This window comes from Oncorhynchus clarkii, chromosome 2 (genome assembly GCF_045791955.1).
Source record: "Oncorhynchus clarkii lewisi isolate Uvic-CL-2024 chromosome 2, UVic_Ocla_1.0, whole genome shotgun sequence".
Taxonomy (NCBI): domain Eukaryota; kingdom Metazoa; phylum Chordata; class Actinopteri; order Salmoniformes; family Salmonidae; genus Oncorhynchus; species Oncorhynchus clarkii.
The window spans coordinates 78,640,140-78,659,349 of NC_092148.1; the positions used below are offsets into that span (position 1 = coordinate 78,640,140).

General features: G+C 43.0%; 1 protein-coding gene across 2 annotated transcripts in view; it reads right to left on the bottom strand.

Annotated features, from left to right (window-relative positions):
* LOC139374289 (BCL2 like 13) overlaps positions 1-19,210 on the bottom strand; it is a 39,037-nt gene continuing 19,827 nt past the window's right edge. For both annotated transcript variants that reach the window (XM_071115326.1, XM_071115332.1), the window contains exon 7: positions 1-3,793. In XM_071115326.1, the coding sequence (XP_070971427.1) occupies positions 2,855-3,793 (939 nt within the window). In that variant the 3' untranslated portion in view covers positions 1-2,854. The remainder of the gene's footprint in view (positions 3,794-19,210) is intronic.

Consider the following 19,210-nt stretch of genomic DNA (forward strand, 5'->3'; position numbering starts at 1 on the left):
TAAGGGAGAACCATTTTATTAACTTGTTCATGTGTCCAAAACCACAATGCAGTTTACATGATGTATTCTGGTCTCGAACTGCACATATGGGGATTTGACATCCATACTGTACTTTCCAAATACATTTCAGACAATTTGCATACCTATTATCTAACTGACGTACATTTGCATTCAATGGAACGAGGAACAAAACCATTTATGGTCATTTGTCTCTCCCACACAACTACCCCAAACCCCACATGGTTGTATTTACACTTGGCTAAACAGAAGTGAGTTGTGTGCATCTTTAGTTTTGACATTGACCAAGTTAGCTGTGGGAATCCACTGACCAGTGAACACAAAGCTGGAACCACTACTACTTTTTAACTTGGATCAAGTGTTCGCATTTCATGCTCCAGACCTGAGTGCCCAGTAAAAAAATGTTATTTTTTGTACTCTTGACACCTGAGGCCTACAGTGTAGATTTTATTTTTAGATTCACATTGTACCCAACTAACAGGAAGATATGTTTCCCTTAGTGGGAATGTTGCATATGTTGATTGTCTGTGGCAGGGCTGGCATGTGTCATTCCTACTCTTCAAGTTGTGGACAGACCTCCACTCTGACTTGAGAAATGGAGGGACCCTTTAAGAAAAGGTTAGGTAGTAGTGGGAAGAAGCCAGCACACGCAGCTGTTAAGCTTTGTAAGTCTCTGTACTGTACAAGGTAGGCACGCTATGGGGTTACAGCGGAATGGGAAGGCAGTGCTGGGTGGGCCGTTTGGGCCAGCCGAGGGGACAAACGGTACCTGGCAAAACATAGGGGTCTGACAGGGTAGCTGAATAAAGGCAGTCCCTGTGAAGTTGGGAATGAGAGCATAAATTGATTCAAGCTTAAACTAATTTCTACTTTTGATTTGTCTCACAACATCAGATGAAAGATGACTAGTTGATTTCAAGTTTTATATTTAAATCTTGTATCCGTGTTGAACAAATTAATATAAAATTCTGTCTTGCTGCAGTCATTCCGAATCCTCCATTCCCTGTCACAGAACATGGGACAGTACATGGAACATGGTGCTATCATGGTTAAGCTGGCTTTAATTTCACTCACACAAACACAATAGTTAACACACACAAGGTTGATAGTGACCATTGACAGTTCTATACCAGATAATCTAAATGCCTATTTTCAAGGAGATAGTAATCAAACGCAACAGTGTATGCCACTGGCTGTGAACTGCGGTAGTCTTTATCCTCTTTTTTTACATTCAAAATCAATTGATTGACAAATCGTAACTGAGACACAGGAGTCTGTTTACTAAATGACTGAAATTAGTTAGTGAAAAATGAATTGAGTTATGGAATCCCTCAATTTCCAAAAACGTAACAAAATAACTTCGGTGATGTAAGTGACTGGAAAGAAGTAGATAAACATACACCATGTGGATTCGGGCACATCCGTTGCAATGCTAAGCGTTGGCTGGAGTGGTGTAAAGCTCGACGCCATTGGACACGAGCGATGAATCACGGTTCATCATCTGGCAGTCCTGACAGACAAATCTGGGTTTGGTTGATGGCAGGAGAACGCTACCTGCCCCAATGCATAGTGCCAACTGTAAAGTTAGGTGGAAGAGGAATAATGATCTGGGGCTGTATTTCATGGTTCGGACTAGGCCCCTTAGTTCCAGTGAAGCGAAATCTTAATGATAAAGCATACAATGACATTCTAGACAATTCTGTGTTTCTAACTTTGTGGCAACAGTTTGGGGAAGGCCCTTTCCTGTCTCAGCATGACCCCCGTGCACAAAGCAAGGTCCAAACAGAAATGGTTTGTCGAGATCGTTGTGGAAAAACTTGACTGGCTTGCACAGAGCCCTGAACTCAATCCCATCGAACACCTTTGGGATGTATTGGAACGCTGACTGCGAGCCAGGTCTAATCGCCCAACATCAGTGTCTGACCTCACAAATGCTCTTGTGACTGAATGGACGCATATCCTTGCAGCAATGTTCCAACATCTAGTGGAAAGCCTTCCCAGAAGAGTAGAGGCTGTTATAGCAGCAAAGAGGGGACCAACTCCATATTAATGCCCTTGATTTTGGAATGAGATGTTCGACAAGCATGTGTCCACATACTTTTGGTCATGTGTATCTACTTTCCATTTAAGTGCGATATTATTAATCCCTATCAAGTGCTCTATGAAAAATAGTCTCTTTATGGGGCTCAATTCTGCAGACAAATGTTATAGATACACAGTAGTGTCTCCAGTACAGTGAATTCTAAAAACAAATCAAGTCTAATCATGATTAGTTAATTGCCATAAAAAACAAACATGCTCATCTAATCCTTGAAGACAGGTTTGCTTTTCAGAGGACATAATGTAAATCAGAACTTACATTTTTGTATATGAAAATATTGGAATAGCTTCCCTTTTCCCTGCAATAGAACAGGGAATTCTGAGAGGTACCCCGAGCTCCAGCCGAGAGAGTAACATACAAACAGGGTGTGTCTGTGACGTGCATCCGCATGGCATCGAACAGAACCAAGCACCCGGAAAACATAGAAACCGCTAGAAAATTATACAAATGTCCTTTCCAGTTTGAGACGTGATGGGTTGGAGGAAACAACTGAAGAAAAACATATCAAATTGCCAGATGAGCAGAGAGGAGATTGGGGGAAAACAAAAATGGAGAGAAGGAAAATAAGTAATTGTTCACATGGTGTGTCCACCTGGTAATGGCAGGCCCAGCAGCCCAGACTAGCAGCAGGGACCAGGGAGGTGGTGAGGTCTGCAACCCGGTTCAGGAGCACTGCTAGCAGCAGGGACCAGGGAGGAGGTGAGGTCTGCAACCCGGTTCAGGAGCACTGCTAGGCTACTTCTTCCGGTGGGTCATGACTCCCCAGGTCACCACAGCAGCTAGAGCCACCAGAGCAGCTCCACCATACAGCAGCACTGGGATCTCTGACTTGGGTTCTGGTTCCGGGGGCTCCTCGGCTGGGGCCACAGGAGCTGGGAGTGCCTCCAGGAGGGGCGCTGCAGCCGTCTCCAGCACAGTCTCTGACTGAGGTTCAGGCTGGGACTCCTCTGGCTCTGGCGGTGCTGCGACTGGCTCTGGAACAGGCTCTGGTTCTAGAACTGGCTTTGCTGATGGGGGAGTAGAGGGTGCCTTGGCGGGGGATGGTGGTGCTGCCTCCACAACAGGGGCAGGCTCAGGCTCAATCATAGGGTCTGGAGCAGAGGGCTCGGGCTCTGACACGGGGACAGATGAATGCAGCTCTGATAGAACCGCCGACAGGGGAGCAGGCGTCTCTATGATGACCGGCTCCTCCAGATATACCACCACCGGCACTGGGGCTGCTGGGACAGGAAGAGGGGTGTCATCCCTAAACTCCGCCCTCAGCTCAGCCAGCTCGCTCTCCGTCCCCAGCACACTCAGCATGCTCTCCTGCAACTCGGCCCCGGCCTCACCCTCCTCTGCGTCCTCTCGCTCCACGTGCACAATGTCAGAGTTGGAGGAGTTGTTCTCACTGCGCTCCTCAGCCAGGGTGCCCTCGTTGCTGTCCAGACTCTTGACATCTTCGGGGTGGTCCATCATGCTCACCTGTGCCCAGGAATCGTTGCCTGCCAGAGACACGGGTAAGCTCTCTGTCTGCCAGCTGCCCGGCCCACTGCTGTCTCCGGTGCCCAGCAGCGACGCGGGGGGACTGAGCTGGCCAGGAAGCTGTTCTCCAGACAGGATGTAGATGTCGTTGCTGTCCTCGGCTATGGTCACGCCCTGCTCCTCCTCTTCCTCCAGGCTAAACACTGTACCCTAAAGAGAGGAGAGAGGTCAGTGTGGAACCAAACAATTACAAGTTAGTGCTTTATTAAAAGTGAAAATGGCTAATGGGTTATAATAAGCATATTACATTTCAATTAGTAAAAAAACGTATGCCAGTGGCACTACATAGCCCACTATTTAAAAAATAAAGTGTCAATCAAAATTCTACAATTTGTTGTAAATTTCCAAGCAACATTACAAAAAGGTGTGACGCACATCTGAGAAACATCCGTCACCACCTGAAACCCCAACATCAGCTCATCGGAGGCTACTGTACAGTTCTCTTGAAACTACAGAAGTAGCCAAACTGCATTATCGTAATTACCAAAGACCTGCTGTGTTGACTTCCTGCTGATCATTCTCAGGAAGACACAGAGGATATCACAACACTTCTTGTATATTTCTGTGGTTTCTTGTCAACTGCTTTGTGAAGAGGTAGAGTGTTACCCTCCCCTTGATGAATACAACTCCCATAAATAAAATACACACCCATGACAAGTTACATACATCAAACATACACCACTGACAAAGGGCCATAGCCCATGGGAGTGATCGACTAGTGTAAAACCTCAAGAGCAGCTGCATCTATTATTCACTGTGGCATAAATAATTCTGACAGTGGTGAAACAGACTTCTAAAAAGGTCTCAGAGAGGTGCAGGTCTGTAGCTGTTCTTGGGTGACTGACTATAGGGCAATGGAAACAAGCTAGAAGACAATCAAACCAAGCTTGTGTGTAGATATATATTTAAAAAAGAAACCCTTGGACCGCTGATGCTATGTATGGTTCAATTAGTACTCCCTTTAAATAAATAACCAGTCAAAAGTTTGGACACACCTACTCATGCAAGGGTTTTTCTTTATTTTTCCTATTTTCTACATTGTAGAATAAAAGTGAAGACATCAAAACTATTAAGTAACACATATGGAATCATGTAGCAAGCAAAAGTGTTAAACAAATCAAAATATATTTTATATTTGAGATTCTTCAAAGTAGCCACCCTTTGCCTTGATGACAGCTTTGCACACGCTTTGCATTCTCTCAACCAACTTCATGAGGTAGTCACCTGGAATGCATTTCAATTAACAGTAGTGCCTTGTTAAACGATTGTTTGTGGAATTTCTTTCCTCAATGAGTTTGAGCTAAATCAGATGTGTTGTGACAAGGTAGGGTGAGGGGTATACAGAAGATGGTCTTTTACCAAATAAGGCTAAGTCCATATTATGGCAAGAACAGCTCAAATAAGCAAGGAGAAATGACAGTCCATCATTACTTTAAGACACGGAGGTCAGTCAATCCGGAACATGTCAAGAAACTTGAATGTTTCTTCAAGTGCAGTCGCAAAAACCCATCAAGTACTATGAAACTGGCTCTCATGAAGACCGCCACAGGAAAGGAAGACCCAGAGTTACCTCTGCTGCAGAGGATAAGGTATTTAACAGACACGTCAACATCAACTGTTCAGAGGAGACTGTGTGAATCAGGCCTTCATGATTGCTGCAATTCAAAGAAACCACTACTAAAGGACACCAATAAGCAGAAGAGACTTGCTTGGGCCAACAACACGAACAAATGGACATTAGACCGGTGGAAATCTGTCCTTTGGTCTGATGAGTCCAAATTTGATAGTGAGACGCAGAGTAGGTGAACAGATGATCTCAGCATGTGTGGTTCCCACCATGAAGCAGGAGCTGTGATGGTACGAGGGTGCTTTGCTGGTGACACTGTCAGTGATTTATTTTAGAATTCAAGGCACACAACCAGCATGGCTACCACAGCATTCTGCAGCGATACACCATCACATCTGGTTTGCGCTTAGTGGGACTATCATTTGTTTTCAACAGGACAATAACGCAACACACCTCCAGGCTGTGTAAGGGCTATTTGACCAAGAAGGAGAGTGATGGAGTGCTGCATCAGATGACCTGACCTCAACCCAATTGAGATGGTTTGGGATGAGTTGGACAGCAGAGTGAAGGAAAAGCAGCCAACAAGTGCTCAGCATATGTGGAAACTCCTTCAAGACTGTTGGAAAAGCATTCCAGGTGAAGCTGGTTGAGAGAATGCCAAGTGTGCAAAGCTGTCATCAAGGCAAAGGATGGCTACTTTGAAGAATCTCAAATATAAAATATTTTGATTTGTTTAACACTGTTTTGGTTACTACATTATTGCATATATGTTATTTCATAGTTTTAATGTCTTCACTGTTATTCTACAATAGAATATAGTAAAAAATAAAGAAAAATCCTGGAATGAGTAGGTGTCCCCAAACTTTGACAACTACTGTATATATTTGTATGTTCAGTTCACATATAATTTATAAGTATGCATTAAGGTGACTGTAATAGAATATACTTTCTAAAAACTCATGTTGATGTTAAATTTCTATAGCTTCCGAAATATATTTTACAATGCAGGAGTACCAAAATGGCTGTGCGGTCACTTCAATACAGCACCCCCTGTCAGTCATCCAAGGTTTATACACATCATTGATGTGACAAGTATGTGTTTGTATGCACAACAACTCTATGGTTCATGCCACCTAGTGGTATGGATGAGAACTAACAGGGTCAAAAGCCTGACATTATGTAATCTGACACTCATATGGCTGTTGAGTGAATCTGGATATTAAAAATGTGTCATGGCTGTCCTGTGAGGATCAGAATGCATCAGATCAGACGGGTGGGGGGGCTGCTGGACCCGGTCGTGTAGAGACAGAGACACTCCCTCTTGCTCTTTAGTATCAACCAAACGCAGGCCTGGGAACCTCCAGCCCTCGGGGGCCTGATTGGTGTCACACTTTTGCTCCAGCTAACAAACCTAAACTAAATCATGATCTTCAGTTAAAAATGCTATTAGTTTAAAATCAGGTGAGTTTGCTAGGGATGGGGGGGAAAGTGCGACACCAATCAGGCCCCCGAGGACTGGAATTGCCCAGGCCTGAAGCAAAGGAATGACATTGTTCACAGACACTTTTGTCCGCCCAAAAAGTGAATAATAGAACAATATTTCTAACGTAACGATGTGGGAAATGGTCAGTGGGGAGATGTAGAAAACAAATGTCATATTGTTTTTCATTTTGTGATGTTATTAAACTGTGGACCAAATACTGTAACTTGGAAAGGATACCCCCTTTATCTGTCAAGTTTTCATCCAATATGTTGTGAATACAAAATGAAAAGTGATGAAGACGTGTGATTTTAGTTTTCTAATTAGATAGTTTTTGATATCCTTTGCACATTAAGTAGCCACGCCCCGAGTGAGGTCAGAGCTTGTCAGCATGACAGAACACCCCTTTTGACCAAGAGTGTATAAAGGCTTGGAAGAGGAATCAACCTTTAGACCAGGAAATGTGAGGCGAGAGCGATATGTTTTAAATGGTTGAAACTCTGAACCTCAGCACGAGGTGAAGAAATAAACTCACCTTCTTTTAGACCAGAGAGACGAAGAGCTGCAGCTCATGTCCATCATGGTCCGAATCCTGAAATACCAACACGAGGAAGAGGCGAGAAGCTCACTTCAGACCATCACTGGTACAGCTGATTAGCCGTCTTAAGTCAAGATATCGAGAAAAGCTAATCTAAGTGAGACTATCCTACTACGCTCATCACCGAATGGGAACCGTTGACATGGCTGGTTATCTTCCAGAGTGAACAACATTAGACAGGAAAGGGGAGACCCCTTTTGGACAATTAAAGCCAGCTGGAAGGACAACAACTTTCCGAGAAGGCTTGGTTCCGACCAAGATAAACGACGAACGAAGGCATTTCACACAAATACATTTTTGCAGATCCAAGGTTACGATCGTTCAGAATGAGTATTTGATAAGAGGTAATGATTAATAAGATGACTGTTTATTGATTAAATACATAAAAGACCTTAGAGTTTAATTCGGGAGATGGTAACTCTCTAAACAACTTCTTCAGTGATGCCCTAAAATACTAATGAGTGAATTGTTACATGATTAATACATTTTTTTTTTTAAAATCAGTTGGGTAACAATTTAACATAGTGGATTAAATAAATAAGTCACCAGATTAATGAAAGTAAAGTCACGACAAAGGGTATGAATGCCTACTACTCCACTAACACAGATCTACTCCAACTAGTCTACTCCAACTGAAACAAAATAAAACACTCCAACTCCTGCAGGCTAAAAACGTCCCTGAACGGTGTCTGTGTCTCAGTGCCAGTATTCCCATCTCCCCTTTCAACAAAATGATGCTCCCTCATTCCTACAGCCCCATAGGATCCCATATAGGAGAATTTAAGGTTAGGGAACTATGGCACATCCTTGGCATTCACACAACAGTACACCAGACTGCAAACTTCTACTTTAAAACACTTTCTGTAAGTTTCCTAGTATTAATCCATGAGTTCCCCTCTAGCGTCTCTCCAAGCCTCCCATCCTTTAATCCCAGTCATATCTGCCCTCAGATTTGAGCAAGCAGATGCAAAGAGATTAATATTTCAAATCTGTAATCCGCCAGGGCTTACTTGGATCCCTGTTCACATGTCATCCACGCTCAGATCCAGAGATCAGGGCAGAACAGTTGGATCTTCCATAGCTGCAGCTAGCACAGCAGAAGTGGCTAGGATCGGGTTGGGCTGGGTTGGGCTGGGTTAGGGTGGCTGGCTGCATCACATGTCAGATGGTGTGAAAATGGCTGCCTCAGGGATCAGACTGAACTCTTTCAGTAGGGGCAGCAGGTAGCCCTGGACCTGACAGCACTTGCTGACACAGCCTAAATCGCATCTCCCCCATGAAAAGAAAAAAGGTTAGACTTTTACAGTTCATTCAGGTAGGCTACATAACTGCTCTGGTTGACTCCTCTTCCATTCAAACATGGAAATGACTACTTATTTGCATCAGACTCACAGCCCATTTTCCTAACTAATGGGGCCCCTACTGTATCCATGTAAAATAGTTGTTTACCCTATTGGCCTACGGCGTCACTGAAGGTTATGTTCTCCTTACAAGGACATTCTGTCAGAGAGGCCAGGCTGCATCCCCGGAGGCCAGGCAGGGGATTAAAACGAACGCCAGCCCTTTGTAGCATTTACTCTGGCTGGCTATAAGCTGATTTGCGTGTGGGACAGTGGTTTAAATACATTTTCTAAAAACCCTCCTCTCTGGGTAGAGGTTGCAGTGGTTTGATAAAGCAGCCATGTTGTGTGAGAACCAAGGGGAAAGGTCTCGATCTGTTGGGAGTAACATCCGTTGGTTTTATACGCGAGTCAAGTCAATATGCATCTTAGGTTATAATATGTAGTAGACCCTCACTGGAGTTACTGAAGCCATACAACTCTTTTCATTCTACATCTATTTTCTCAAAATAACATATGGTAAAGCACTAATAAAAGCCATCTCCAGCATCAGGCTAAGTAGATCACCTTCAGAAGCTAGCAGCTAAAACACCTTGAAACGTTGTCATAAGACTAAGTGCATGACCAAAAGTGAACAGTGATTTCTGCAACTCACAAGAACAGAGCATCAGCAGACAACACTGAAATAGATATTTCTAGTCTAAATATTTAGGCTACTTCATATAAAAATACAAAAACACCAAACCTGAGACACCAAACTGTCCAAACCTGTAGTTCTCACCTTCACTCCCTGTGTGAAAACCGAAAACACCAATTTATCCTGTAGAGACCAGATCTCCCCAATAACCTGCACCCGTCACGTTGAAACTAAGACCATAGCTGTAGAGCTTTGAGGTGTTGTGATCTGTTGTCAGGCGTGTTATATAGCTCTTCACCCTCACCGCAGGACAAACACACCAACAGACACACCCACATTCCTCTGAGGGGAAGGCAGGCCTCCCCTCCTCACAGGAAAAGGGTGGAAAAGGTAGAACAGCTATTTAGCAACCCTTCCCTCTAGGTAGTTCCCATTATGCACTCAACAATGCGGTGCTAAAACCCCTGAACAAACCAAGAGGTAAGTGATACCACCACACCCACTGGGCTCCCTAGTGGCGTATCGGTCTAAGACACTGCATCTCAGTGCTAGAGGCGTCACTACAGACCCTGGTTCGATAAATACCTCTAACAGTGTCAGGTAGAGATGAGATCCTTCAGAAACGGAATCATGCATTTCTTGGACCAAGCTCGTACACTAGTGTAAAACACACATCTCTTCTTCTCCCTGCAGAGTCTCAGTCAAATGTGACTTGCTGCCACCCAACATTGTCTGTAGAGGTCAACATGACACAGCTCTTTGCCAATACAAATACTAGAACTAGGAACTCAAGTCATGTCACAGGCTGGCTGACTTTGCTTCATTTGTCTTTTTAGCGCCATAAAAGTGAAAGAATAATTGTTTTTTGTCCTCTTATCCAAAGTTAACGCTTTGCATAAATGTATGCACTGGCCTGTACAGATTTTCCAATATGTCCATGGACACTGGACTGGGTGTTCTGCAGATAGCCTAATAATGTAAAGTCTGCTTATGAAACATTAACAGAGAAGTTCCTGGTAGTCAAACACTGAAGGGTTCACACTGACATCAGGCTCCATGCTGAGCCAGCCAGCCCAGAGCTGCCTGAGGGATTGAGCCAGTTAATGACATTACTATTCATCACCTCTCCATTACCAAATGAAAAAGTCCTTCCTGACAAGAGAAAGACATTTACAGAAATCTGATGCATTTAGATTGTCACATTGAAAGTCTGTACGTAGAACACGTACTGTAGTAGTGTTACAGTTCTAATGTTCATCTAACCTTCCTCAGTCTACTCATTAGTTTCTGAAAAACAGAAGCTGACCTATAAAAAAAGAACACCTGCACTTTCCATGACCTATACTGACCAGGTAAATGCAATCATCTTGAACATATTGCACACACACATCACTTCCTGTTGAACGTGTGAGAGCTCGGTTTGTTGTTTTGGAAAGTTTTGAGTCTATTGAAACAGCTTAGTTAATAGCCAACTACCTTTTGAATTTGGTTACCGCGACGCGGTTGGTATCAGTTGCTGGGATCGCTACCATCTATCCAGTGATCCTGCTGACCAAAGCCGGGTCTGAGGAGCTGTTTGGCGTAGCAGCTAGCATAGCTGCGTTTTCTTGAGGGCTTGAATGCAGCCTGCGACACAGTTAGGCATTGTAGCTGGGACAGTGGATTGCCACGGGCTTGAGGCTGGCTGTCTAGATCCCTGCCATTTGTTGTTTCCAATTTTCCAGTGACCTTCCCTGTCTGGAACTATGAGGAGTAACAGCGTAACATACGTTGCTACCATGACAATGACCAAAGCAGGCGGGAGTAGCGGTGAGGACAGTGGCGTCTCACAGGTGAAGGATCTTTTTAAAAACAAAAATAGTTGCTGGTGACACTGTCAGTGATTTATTTAGAATTCAAGGCACTGTTAACCAGCATGGCAACCACAGCCTTCTGCAGTGATAGTCCCACTAAGCCTAAACCAGATGGAATGGCCTATCATTTGTTTATCAACAGGACAATGACCCAACACACCTCCAGGCTGTGTACGGGCTATTTGACCAAGAAGGATAGTGATGTAGTGCTGCATCAGATGACCTGGCCTCCACAATCACCCAACCTATACCCAATTGAGATGGTTTGTGATGAGTCGGACTGCAGATTGAAGGAAAAGCAGCCAACAAGTGCTCAGCATATGTGGGAACTCCTTCAAGACTGTTGGAAAAGCATTCCTGGTGAAGTTGGTTGAGAGAATGTCAAGAGTGTGCAAAGCTGTCATCAAGGCAAAGTGTGGCTACTTTGAAGAATCTCATGTATTTTGATTTGTTTAACTCTTTTTGATTACTACAGGATTCCATACGTGTTATTTCATATTTTTGTTATTCTACAATGTAGAAAATAGTTAAAATAAAGAAAAAGCCTTGAATGAGTAGGTGTCCAAACATTTGACTGGTTAACCTGCAAGTAGCAGGTAGCCTAGTGGTTAGAGCATTGGGCTAGTAACCGAAAGTTTCTAGATCGAATCCTCGGGCGAACAAGGTAAAAATCTGTCATTCTGCCCCTGAACAAGGCAGTTAGCACACTGTTCCCTGGTAGGCTGTCATTGTAAATAAGAATTTGTTCTTAACTTGCCTAGTTAGATAAAGGTTACATTTAAAAATATATATATAATTTTTTTTTTTTTTTTAAACACACCATACTTCAATAACACTTGACATAATATCTCCTCTAAGCATTACAGGGATAGTGCAAACAGTCCGTATCTAAATAATGTGTGAAATTCTTGATAGTGTATGTGATGTAAACAGAGGTCTACTTTCTTGGGGACCTGAATATTTACTTTTTTTAACTTTTTTTTTATCAAACTGTCCCCTCAAGAGGAAACTTCTCACTGTAACCCTATCGACATCGATGAGACTGCTGTAGAGAAGGTGGAAAGCTTCAAGTTCCTCGGTGTACACATCACGGACGATCTGAAATGGTCCACCACACAGACAGTGTGGTGAAGAAGGCACAACAGGAGGCTGAAGAAATTTGGCTTGGCCTCTAAGACCTTCAGAAACTTTTACAGATGCACAATTGTGGGTATCCTGTCGGGCTGAACAACCGCCTGGAACAGCAACTGCACCACGCGCAAGGCACTCCAGAGGGCGGTACGGTCTGCTCACATTTTTACTAATACTGTAACTTTGTTGTTAAGCTGTATCCGTATCCATTGGATGCAGTGGTCACAATAGAGTGGCTATATCCAAGAAATCCAAAGTTCTAAAAGCTGGGCCTAAAATAAGAATAAATACAAAAGATTTTGCTGTGACTTATGTGGATGATGTAAAAAAATATTTGTTGGTCTGATGTGATTAATGAGCATCCAGATGCTGTACTTGATGAATTTATGAAATTGCTTCTTCCAATTATTGATAAACATGCACATGTTAAGAAACTGACTGTTAAGGCTCCATGTATTGATAAAGAATTGAAAAACTATTGTTGAAAGATGGTGCAAAAGGAGTGGCTAATAAGACTGGCTGTAAATTGAGAAATGTGACTAAACTCAACAAAAAAATGAACTGTATTATGAAGCTGAGAAATTATATATTTTTTTTTTAAATGGGAAAAAATTTATTTTAAAGTATTGAAGTTATGGGCAGAAAGACAAATTTAACTCCATCTTTCATCGAATCAGATGGCTTATTGATCCCAAAACTGTTGCCAATTATTTTAATGATTCCTTCATTGGCAAAGTGGGCAAACTTAGGCAGGAAATGCAGACAATGAACAGTGAGCCATCATACTCATGCATTAAAAAAACAAATAAAGAAAAGCATTTTAAGTTTACATTTTGTGAAGTTAGTGTGGGCGACGTGGAAACATTATTGTTACCGATCAATAATGACAAACCTACTGGCATTAACAACTTAGATGGAAAGCTACTGAGGATGGTAGCTGACCTTTGCCACTCCCATCTGTCATATCTTTAATCTGAGCCTAGAGGAAAGTCTTTGTCCACAGGCCTGAAACCAAAGTCATTCCGCTACCCAAGAGCTGTAATGCGGCCTTTACTGGTTCTAACAGCAGACATATCAGCTTGTTCCCAGCGCTTTGCAAACTGTTGGGAAAAAATTGTGTTTGACCAAATTCAATGCTATTTCTCTGAACAAATTGACAGACTTTCAGCATGCTTATAGAGAAGGACACTATGTACTGCACCGACACAAATGACTGCTGATTGGTTGAAAGAAATTGATAAGAAGAATGTGGAAGCTGTACTGTTAGATTTCAGTGCAGCCTTTGATATTATTGACCATAACCGGTTGTTGAAAAAACGTGCGTTATGGCTTTTCAACTTCTGCCATATCGTGGATTCAGAGCTATCATTAATGGAAGCTTCTCTAATGTCAAACATGTAAAGTGTGGTGTACCACAAGGAAGCTCTCTAGGCACTCTTTTCTATTTTTACCAATGACCTGCCACTGGAATTAAACAAAGCATCTGTGTCTATATACAGTGCCTTGCGAAAGTATTCGGCCCCCTTGAACTTTGCGACCTTTTGCCACATTTCAGGCTTCAAACATAAAGATATAAAACTGTATTTTTTTGTGAAGAATCAACAACAAGTGGGACACAATCATGAAGTGGAACGACATTTATTGGATATTTCAAACTTTTTTAACAAATCAAAAACTGAAAAATTGGGCGTGCAAAATTATTCAGCCCCTTTACTTTCAGTGCAGCAAACTCTCTCCAGAAGTTCAGTGAGGATCTCTGAATGATCCAATGTTGACCTAAATGACTAATGATGATAAATACAATCCACCTGTGTGTAATCAAGTCTCCGTATAAATGCACCTGCACTGTGATAGTCTCAGAGGTCTGTTAAAAGCGCAGAGAGCATCATGAAGAACAAGGAACACACCAGGCAGGTCCGAGATACTGTTGTGAAGAAGTTTAAAGCCGGATTTGGATACAAAAAGATTTCCCAAGCTTTAAACATCCCAAGGAGCACTGTGCAAGCGATAATATTGAAATGGAAGGAGTATCAGACCACTGCAAATCTACCAAGACCTGGCCGTCCCTCTAAACTTTCAGCTCATACAAGGAGAAGACTGATCAGAGATGCAGCCAAGAGGCCCATGATCACTCTGGATGAACTGCAGAGATCTACAGCTGAGGTGGGAGACTCTGTCCATAGGACAACAATCAGTCGTATATTGCACAAATCTGGCCTTTATGGAAGAGTGGCAAGAAGAAAGCCATTTCTTAAAGATATCCATAAAAAGTGTTGTTTAAAGTTTGCCACAAGCCAACTGGGAGACACACCAAACATGTGGAAGAAGGTGCTCTGGTCAGATTAAACCAAAATTGAACTTTTTGGCAACAATGCAAAACGTTATGTTTGGCGTAAAAGCAACACACCATCCCCACTGTCAAACATGGTGGTGGCAGCATCATGGTTTGGGCCTGCTTTTCTTCAGCAGGGACAGGGAAGATGGTTAAAATTGATGGGAAGATGGATGGTGCCAAATACAGGACCATTCTGGAAGAAAACCTGATGGAGTCTGCAAAAGACCTGAGACTGGGACGGAGATTTGTCTTCCAACAAGACAATGATCCAAAACATAAAGCAAAATGGAATGGTTCAAAAATAAACATATCCAGGTGTTAGAATGGCCAAGTCAAAGTCCAGACCTGAATCCAATCGAGAATCTGTGGAAAGAACTGAAAACTGCTGTTCACAAATGCTCTCCATCCAACCTCACTGAGCTCGAGCTGTTTTGCAAGGAGGAATGGGGAAAAATTTCAGTCTCTCAATGTGCAAAACTGATAGAGACATACCCCAAGCGACTTACAGCTGTAATCGCAGCAAAAGGTGGCGCTACAAAGTATTAACTTAAGGGGGCTGAATAATTTTGCACGCCCAATTTTTCAGTTTTTGATTTGTTAAAAAAGTTTGAAATATCCAATAAAATGTCGTTCCACTTCATGATTGTGTCCCACTTGTTGTTGATTCTTCACAAAAAAATACAGTTTTATATCTTTATGTTTGAAGCCTGGAATGTGGCAAAAGGTTGCAAGGTTCAAGGGGGCCAAACACTTTCGCAAGGCACTGTATGTTGATGATTCAACCACATAAGCATCAGCAAATGAAGTCCCTGAAACCCTTAAAGAATTGCAGTCGGTTTTGGAATGGATGGCCTGTAATAAACTGGTCCTGAACATCTCTAAATCTAACTGCATTGTATTTGGTACAAATCATTCCCTAAGTTCTAGACCTCAGCTGAATCTGGTTGTTGAACAAGTTGAGGAGACTAAATTACTTGGTGTTACCTTAGATTGTAAACTGTCATGGTCAAAATATATAGATTCAATGGTTGTAAAGATGGGGAGAGGTCTGTCCGAAATAAAGATATGCTCTGCTTTTTTGACACCACACAAGTCCTGAAGGCTCTAGTTTTAACCCATCCAGTCATATGGTAAAGTGCTGCAGAGAAATACTTAGCTAAGCTGCAGCTGGCCCAGAAAAGAGCGGCACATTTGCTCTTCATTGTAATCAGAGGGCTAATATAAATACTCTGTATGCCTGTCTCTCTTGGCTAAGAGTTAAGGAAAGACTGACTGGCACTTCCTGTTTTTATAAGAAACATGGTGTTGGAAATTCCAAAATGTTTGCACAGTCAACTTACACACAGCACTCACATACACTTACCCCACCAGACATGCCACCTCGCCATCTTTTCATAGTCCCCAGGTCCAGAACAAATTCAAGGAAACACATTATAATACAGAGACATGAGTACATGGAACTTCACTTAAACACTGCACCTGCACATAGCCCATCTGTAAACAGCCCATCTACCTACCTCATCCCCATACTGGTATTTATTTATTTTGCTCCTTTGCACCCCAGTATCTCAACCGGCACATTCATCTTCTGCCGATCTACCATTCCAGTGTTTAATTCCTATATTGTAATTACTTCGCCACCATGGCCTATATATTTCCTTAACATCTCATTTGCACTCACTGTATATAGACTTTTTGTTTTCTTTTGTTCTACTGTATTATTGACAGTATGTTTTGTTTATTCCATGTGTAACTCTGTGTTGTTGTATGTGTTGAATTGCTACGCTTTATCTTGGCCAGGTCGCAGTTGCAAATGAGAACTTGTTCTCAACTAGCCTACCTGGTTAAATAAAGGTGAAATAAATAAAATAAATAAAGCAACAACAATAAGACCTCTCCCCATGTGATATACTTGTGTGTGTGTGTGTACTGACAAGTATGTGTAACAGATATGCACACACTACAATGTTAATGTTTTAAAATGTATGTAAATATATTTTTTGTTAAGTGTCGGATCACAGTAAGACTAGCTGTCGCCATAAATCAAATTGCCATAATAGTGAGTCTGGCTGAAACAGAGGAGCCCCATCCAAACAATACCTCTCATTTGGTGCCGTGTGATGAGGTGCAGACTGGGATTGACAAGAGTGCCTCACTGCCTGGAGTGACAATGGCCCACAGTAACACAACGACCATTCACTAATCAATGGATTAACCAATACGGTCGCAGAGAGAAGTGCAGGCTCCATGAGGACCAAACCCAGTGGTGAGACAGTTGTCAGTGACATAAGATCTCCCAGTCAGTATTCCCCCATTTCCTCCCTCATCCAATTCATCCACTACTGCTGAAGAGCAACAATGCAATTCTAATCTAAAGGAATAAGACCGTTTAAATGTAGTTTTCATTCAAATGTATAAAAAGGATCCAGATAGCGGGACTGTGCTTGGCCCTGAAGCATCTTACAGAGGTACTTCAGACCAGGCATCCAAAAGGTGTCCCGCACCAAAGGTAGTGTTACTCTGTCAGTGTATGTGACGCAGGTTGCATCAGACAGCAGCGGTAGACACTGACCTGGGTTCAGCCATTAGCAGCGACACCACAGAAGACTGACGCAGGGATGATATTGTAACCGTCTCTTTCCTCCACTGGGGGATCTGATCTGGGTTTAGTTTTTAGCAGGGGACAGAGGTGGCACTGCTCTGGGAGGCTATAAGTAGGCCAGTCTGGCCTCCGGTGATTTTTCAGAGGATTTATGAGGTTTATTTCAGGGCTTCCTCTGCTCTGCCGCACAGCCAGTCACTGTAGGACGAAGAGATGCACGCAGCATTCCAACACAACAGAAGAAAAACGTCTCTTACATAACATGGCGGAGGGCTGTCAAGCCTGACGTGTCCCGACTAAGACCAGAATGCTCTCAGCACCCCCACCCCCCGAATAGGGTTGCAAAATGACTTTCCTTAAATTCCCCAGTTTTCCAAAAATCCTGGTTGGCGTATTCCGGATTTCCAGTTTATTTCATCCCGATTCCGGGAAACTCCAAGCGAGATTTCTAGAAAACCAGGACATTTGGGGAAAGTTACCAGAATTTTGCAACCCTACCCCCAAATATGATTTGTGCCTGTGTTTCTATGCAAATTCTTACCAACATCAAACAGTAAAATGTGAAATTATATGGGCTTTAGCCTGACTGAGTTGCCCAGTTTGAGCATATTTGGCAAGCAACTTTACAATTGTGTGCTGTAACTAAGGTGTCAAGCACTATTTGGGTGAGCAACATAAAGAAACTAGTCATACTAGTCACATGAGCAGTTTGAGGTAGACACACCAAAATAAAAATACAACTTTAATATTACTGCATTCAGTGTCTGACCATTTTAGCCCCCGACAACCTTTTTTTGTCTTGTCACTTCCTAGCGACAGTTATATTAAACCGACGACAAGGTATGTAATACAACATGGCTGAAGTGCACCGTCAGAACACACACAGCAGTTTTCATTGTGCCCTGAAGGACAGCAGTTAGTGTAGTCTGAAGAACAGGACTGTGTCAGACAGAAGAGAACAAGAGAGACTGGGAGAGAGAGGGTAGGTGTGGGGTGGGGGGGGGTTCTCAAGGGCAAAGTTCAGATAGCGACCTTTCCACCAGCCAAGTTTAATACAGAAACACCCCCTCACTCTTTGACCAGCTACATAGGGTATTAAGCTCTCACACAGTCACAGCATGTCCCAGACTCAAACCCTTCATAGGGAACAGCTTCAAATGCAGTCATACCATGCTAGTTAATTTTGTGTTGGAAGCTGTCTTTATTCAAAATGTCTCCCTAGTGTATTGCATTTCCCTTACTTACTCAATCTTCCCCTCCCCCTCACATGGCTGGGTCAGATTTATGAGATGCTGGTGTTGTTGCCCAATGAAGTGAACACAACATAATCCTTTTTGTTTCCTCATGTAATTAAACAGAAGGCATGGTCAAGGTCAGAGACACCAATCACAGCAGGAGGGGCAACTGTCACAAGGAGGGCATGACGTACCTGTCCTCTATATCAAATCTACCTCCTATCAGATTTAGTGATAACTTCGACCAATCAATCGCTCAATAAGACTCAAGAGGCAGTTTGAGTTAGAGATGATTTCCTCTGAGTTATAAAAAGGTGCAAGATTGATGATTTTTTCCTCCATCTTTCGGACACTTTCTGTTCCAAGTACTCCGTCAGAGGACAGTGGATGGTTCTCGTGTTCTAGGCGCTGTGCTCAAAATGTCAACTCCGATGTCCACACACCCTTCACGGTCAAGCGAGCTGAAACCAGATCCAGAAACGGGAGCCCTTCTCTGCGGTCCAGAGTTCATCAATCCTCTGGACCACCTCTTACTATGATCAAATGTTCTATACAAACATGCACCACCAAAAACCACAAGATAAATGTCCTACCTGAAAGTGACTCAGCTCACGCAGCAACTACACAAGGACTGCTTCCCTGAGCACGGTAGAAGCGCAGACAGGGTCCAAAAGAGAGGAGAGAAAGAAGAGAAGGGAGGACCCAGCTGTCGAGAAGTGGACCCACACACCGCTGTCAGAGTAATGAAGCTTTATCTGCGCTGCACAGGAGATCTCACTGGCGTGTCAT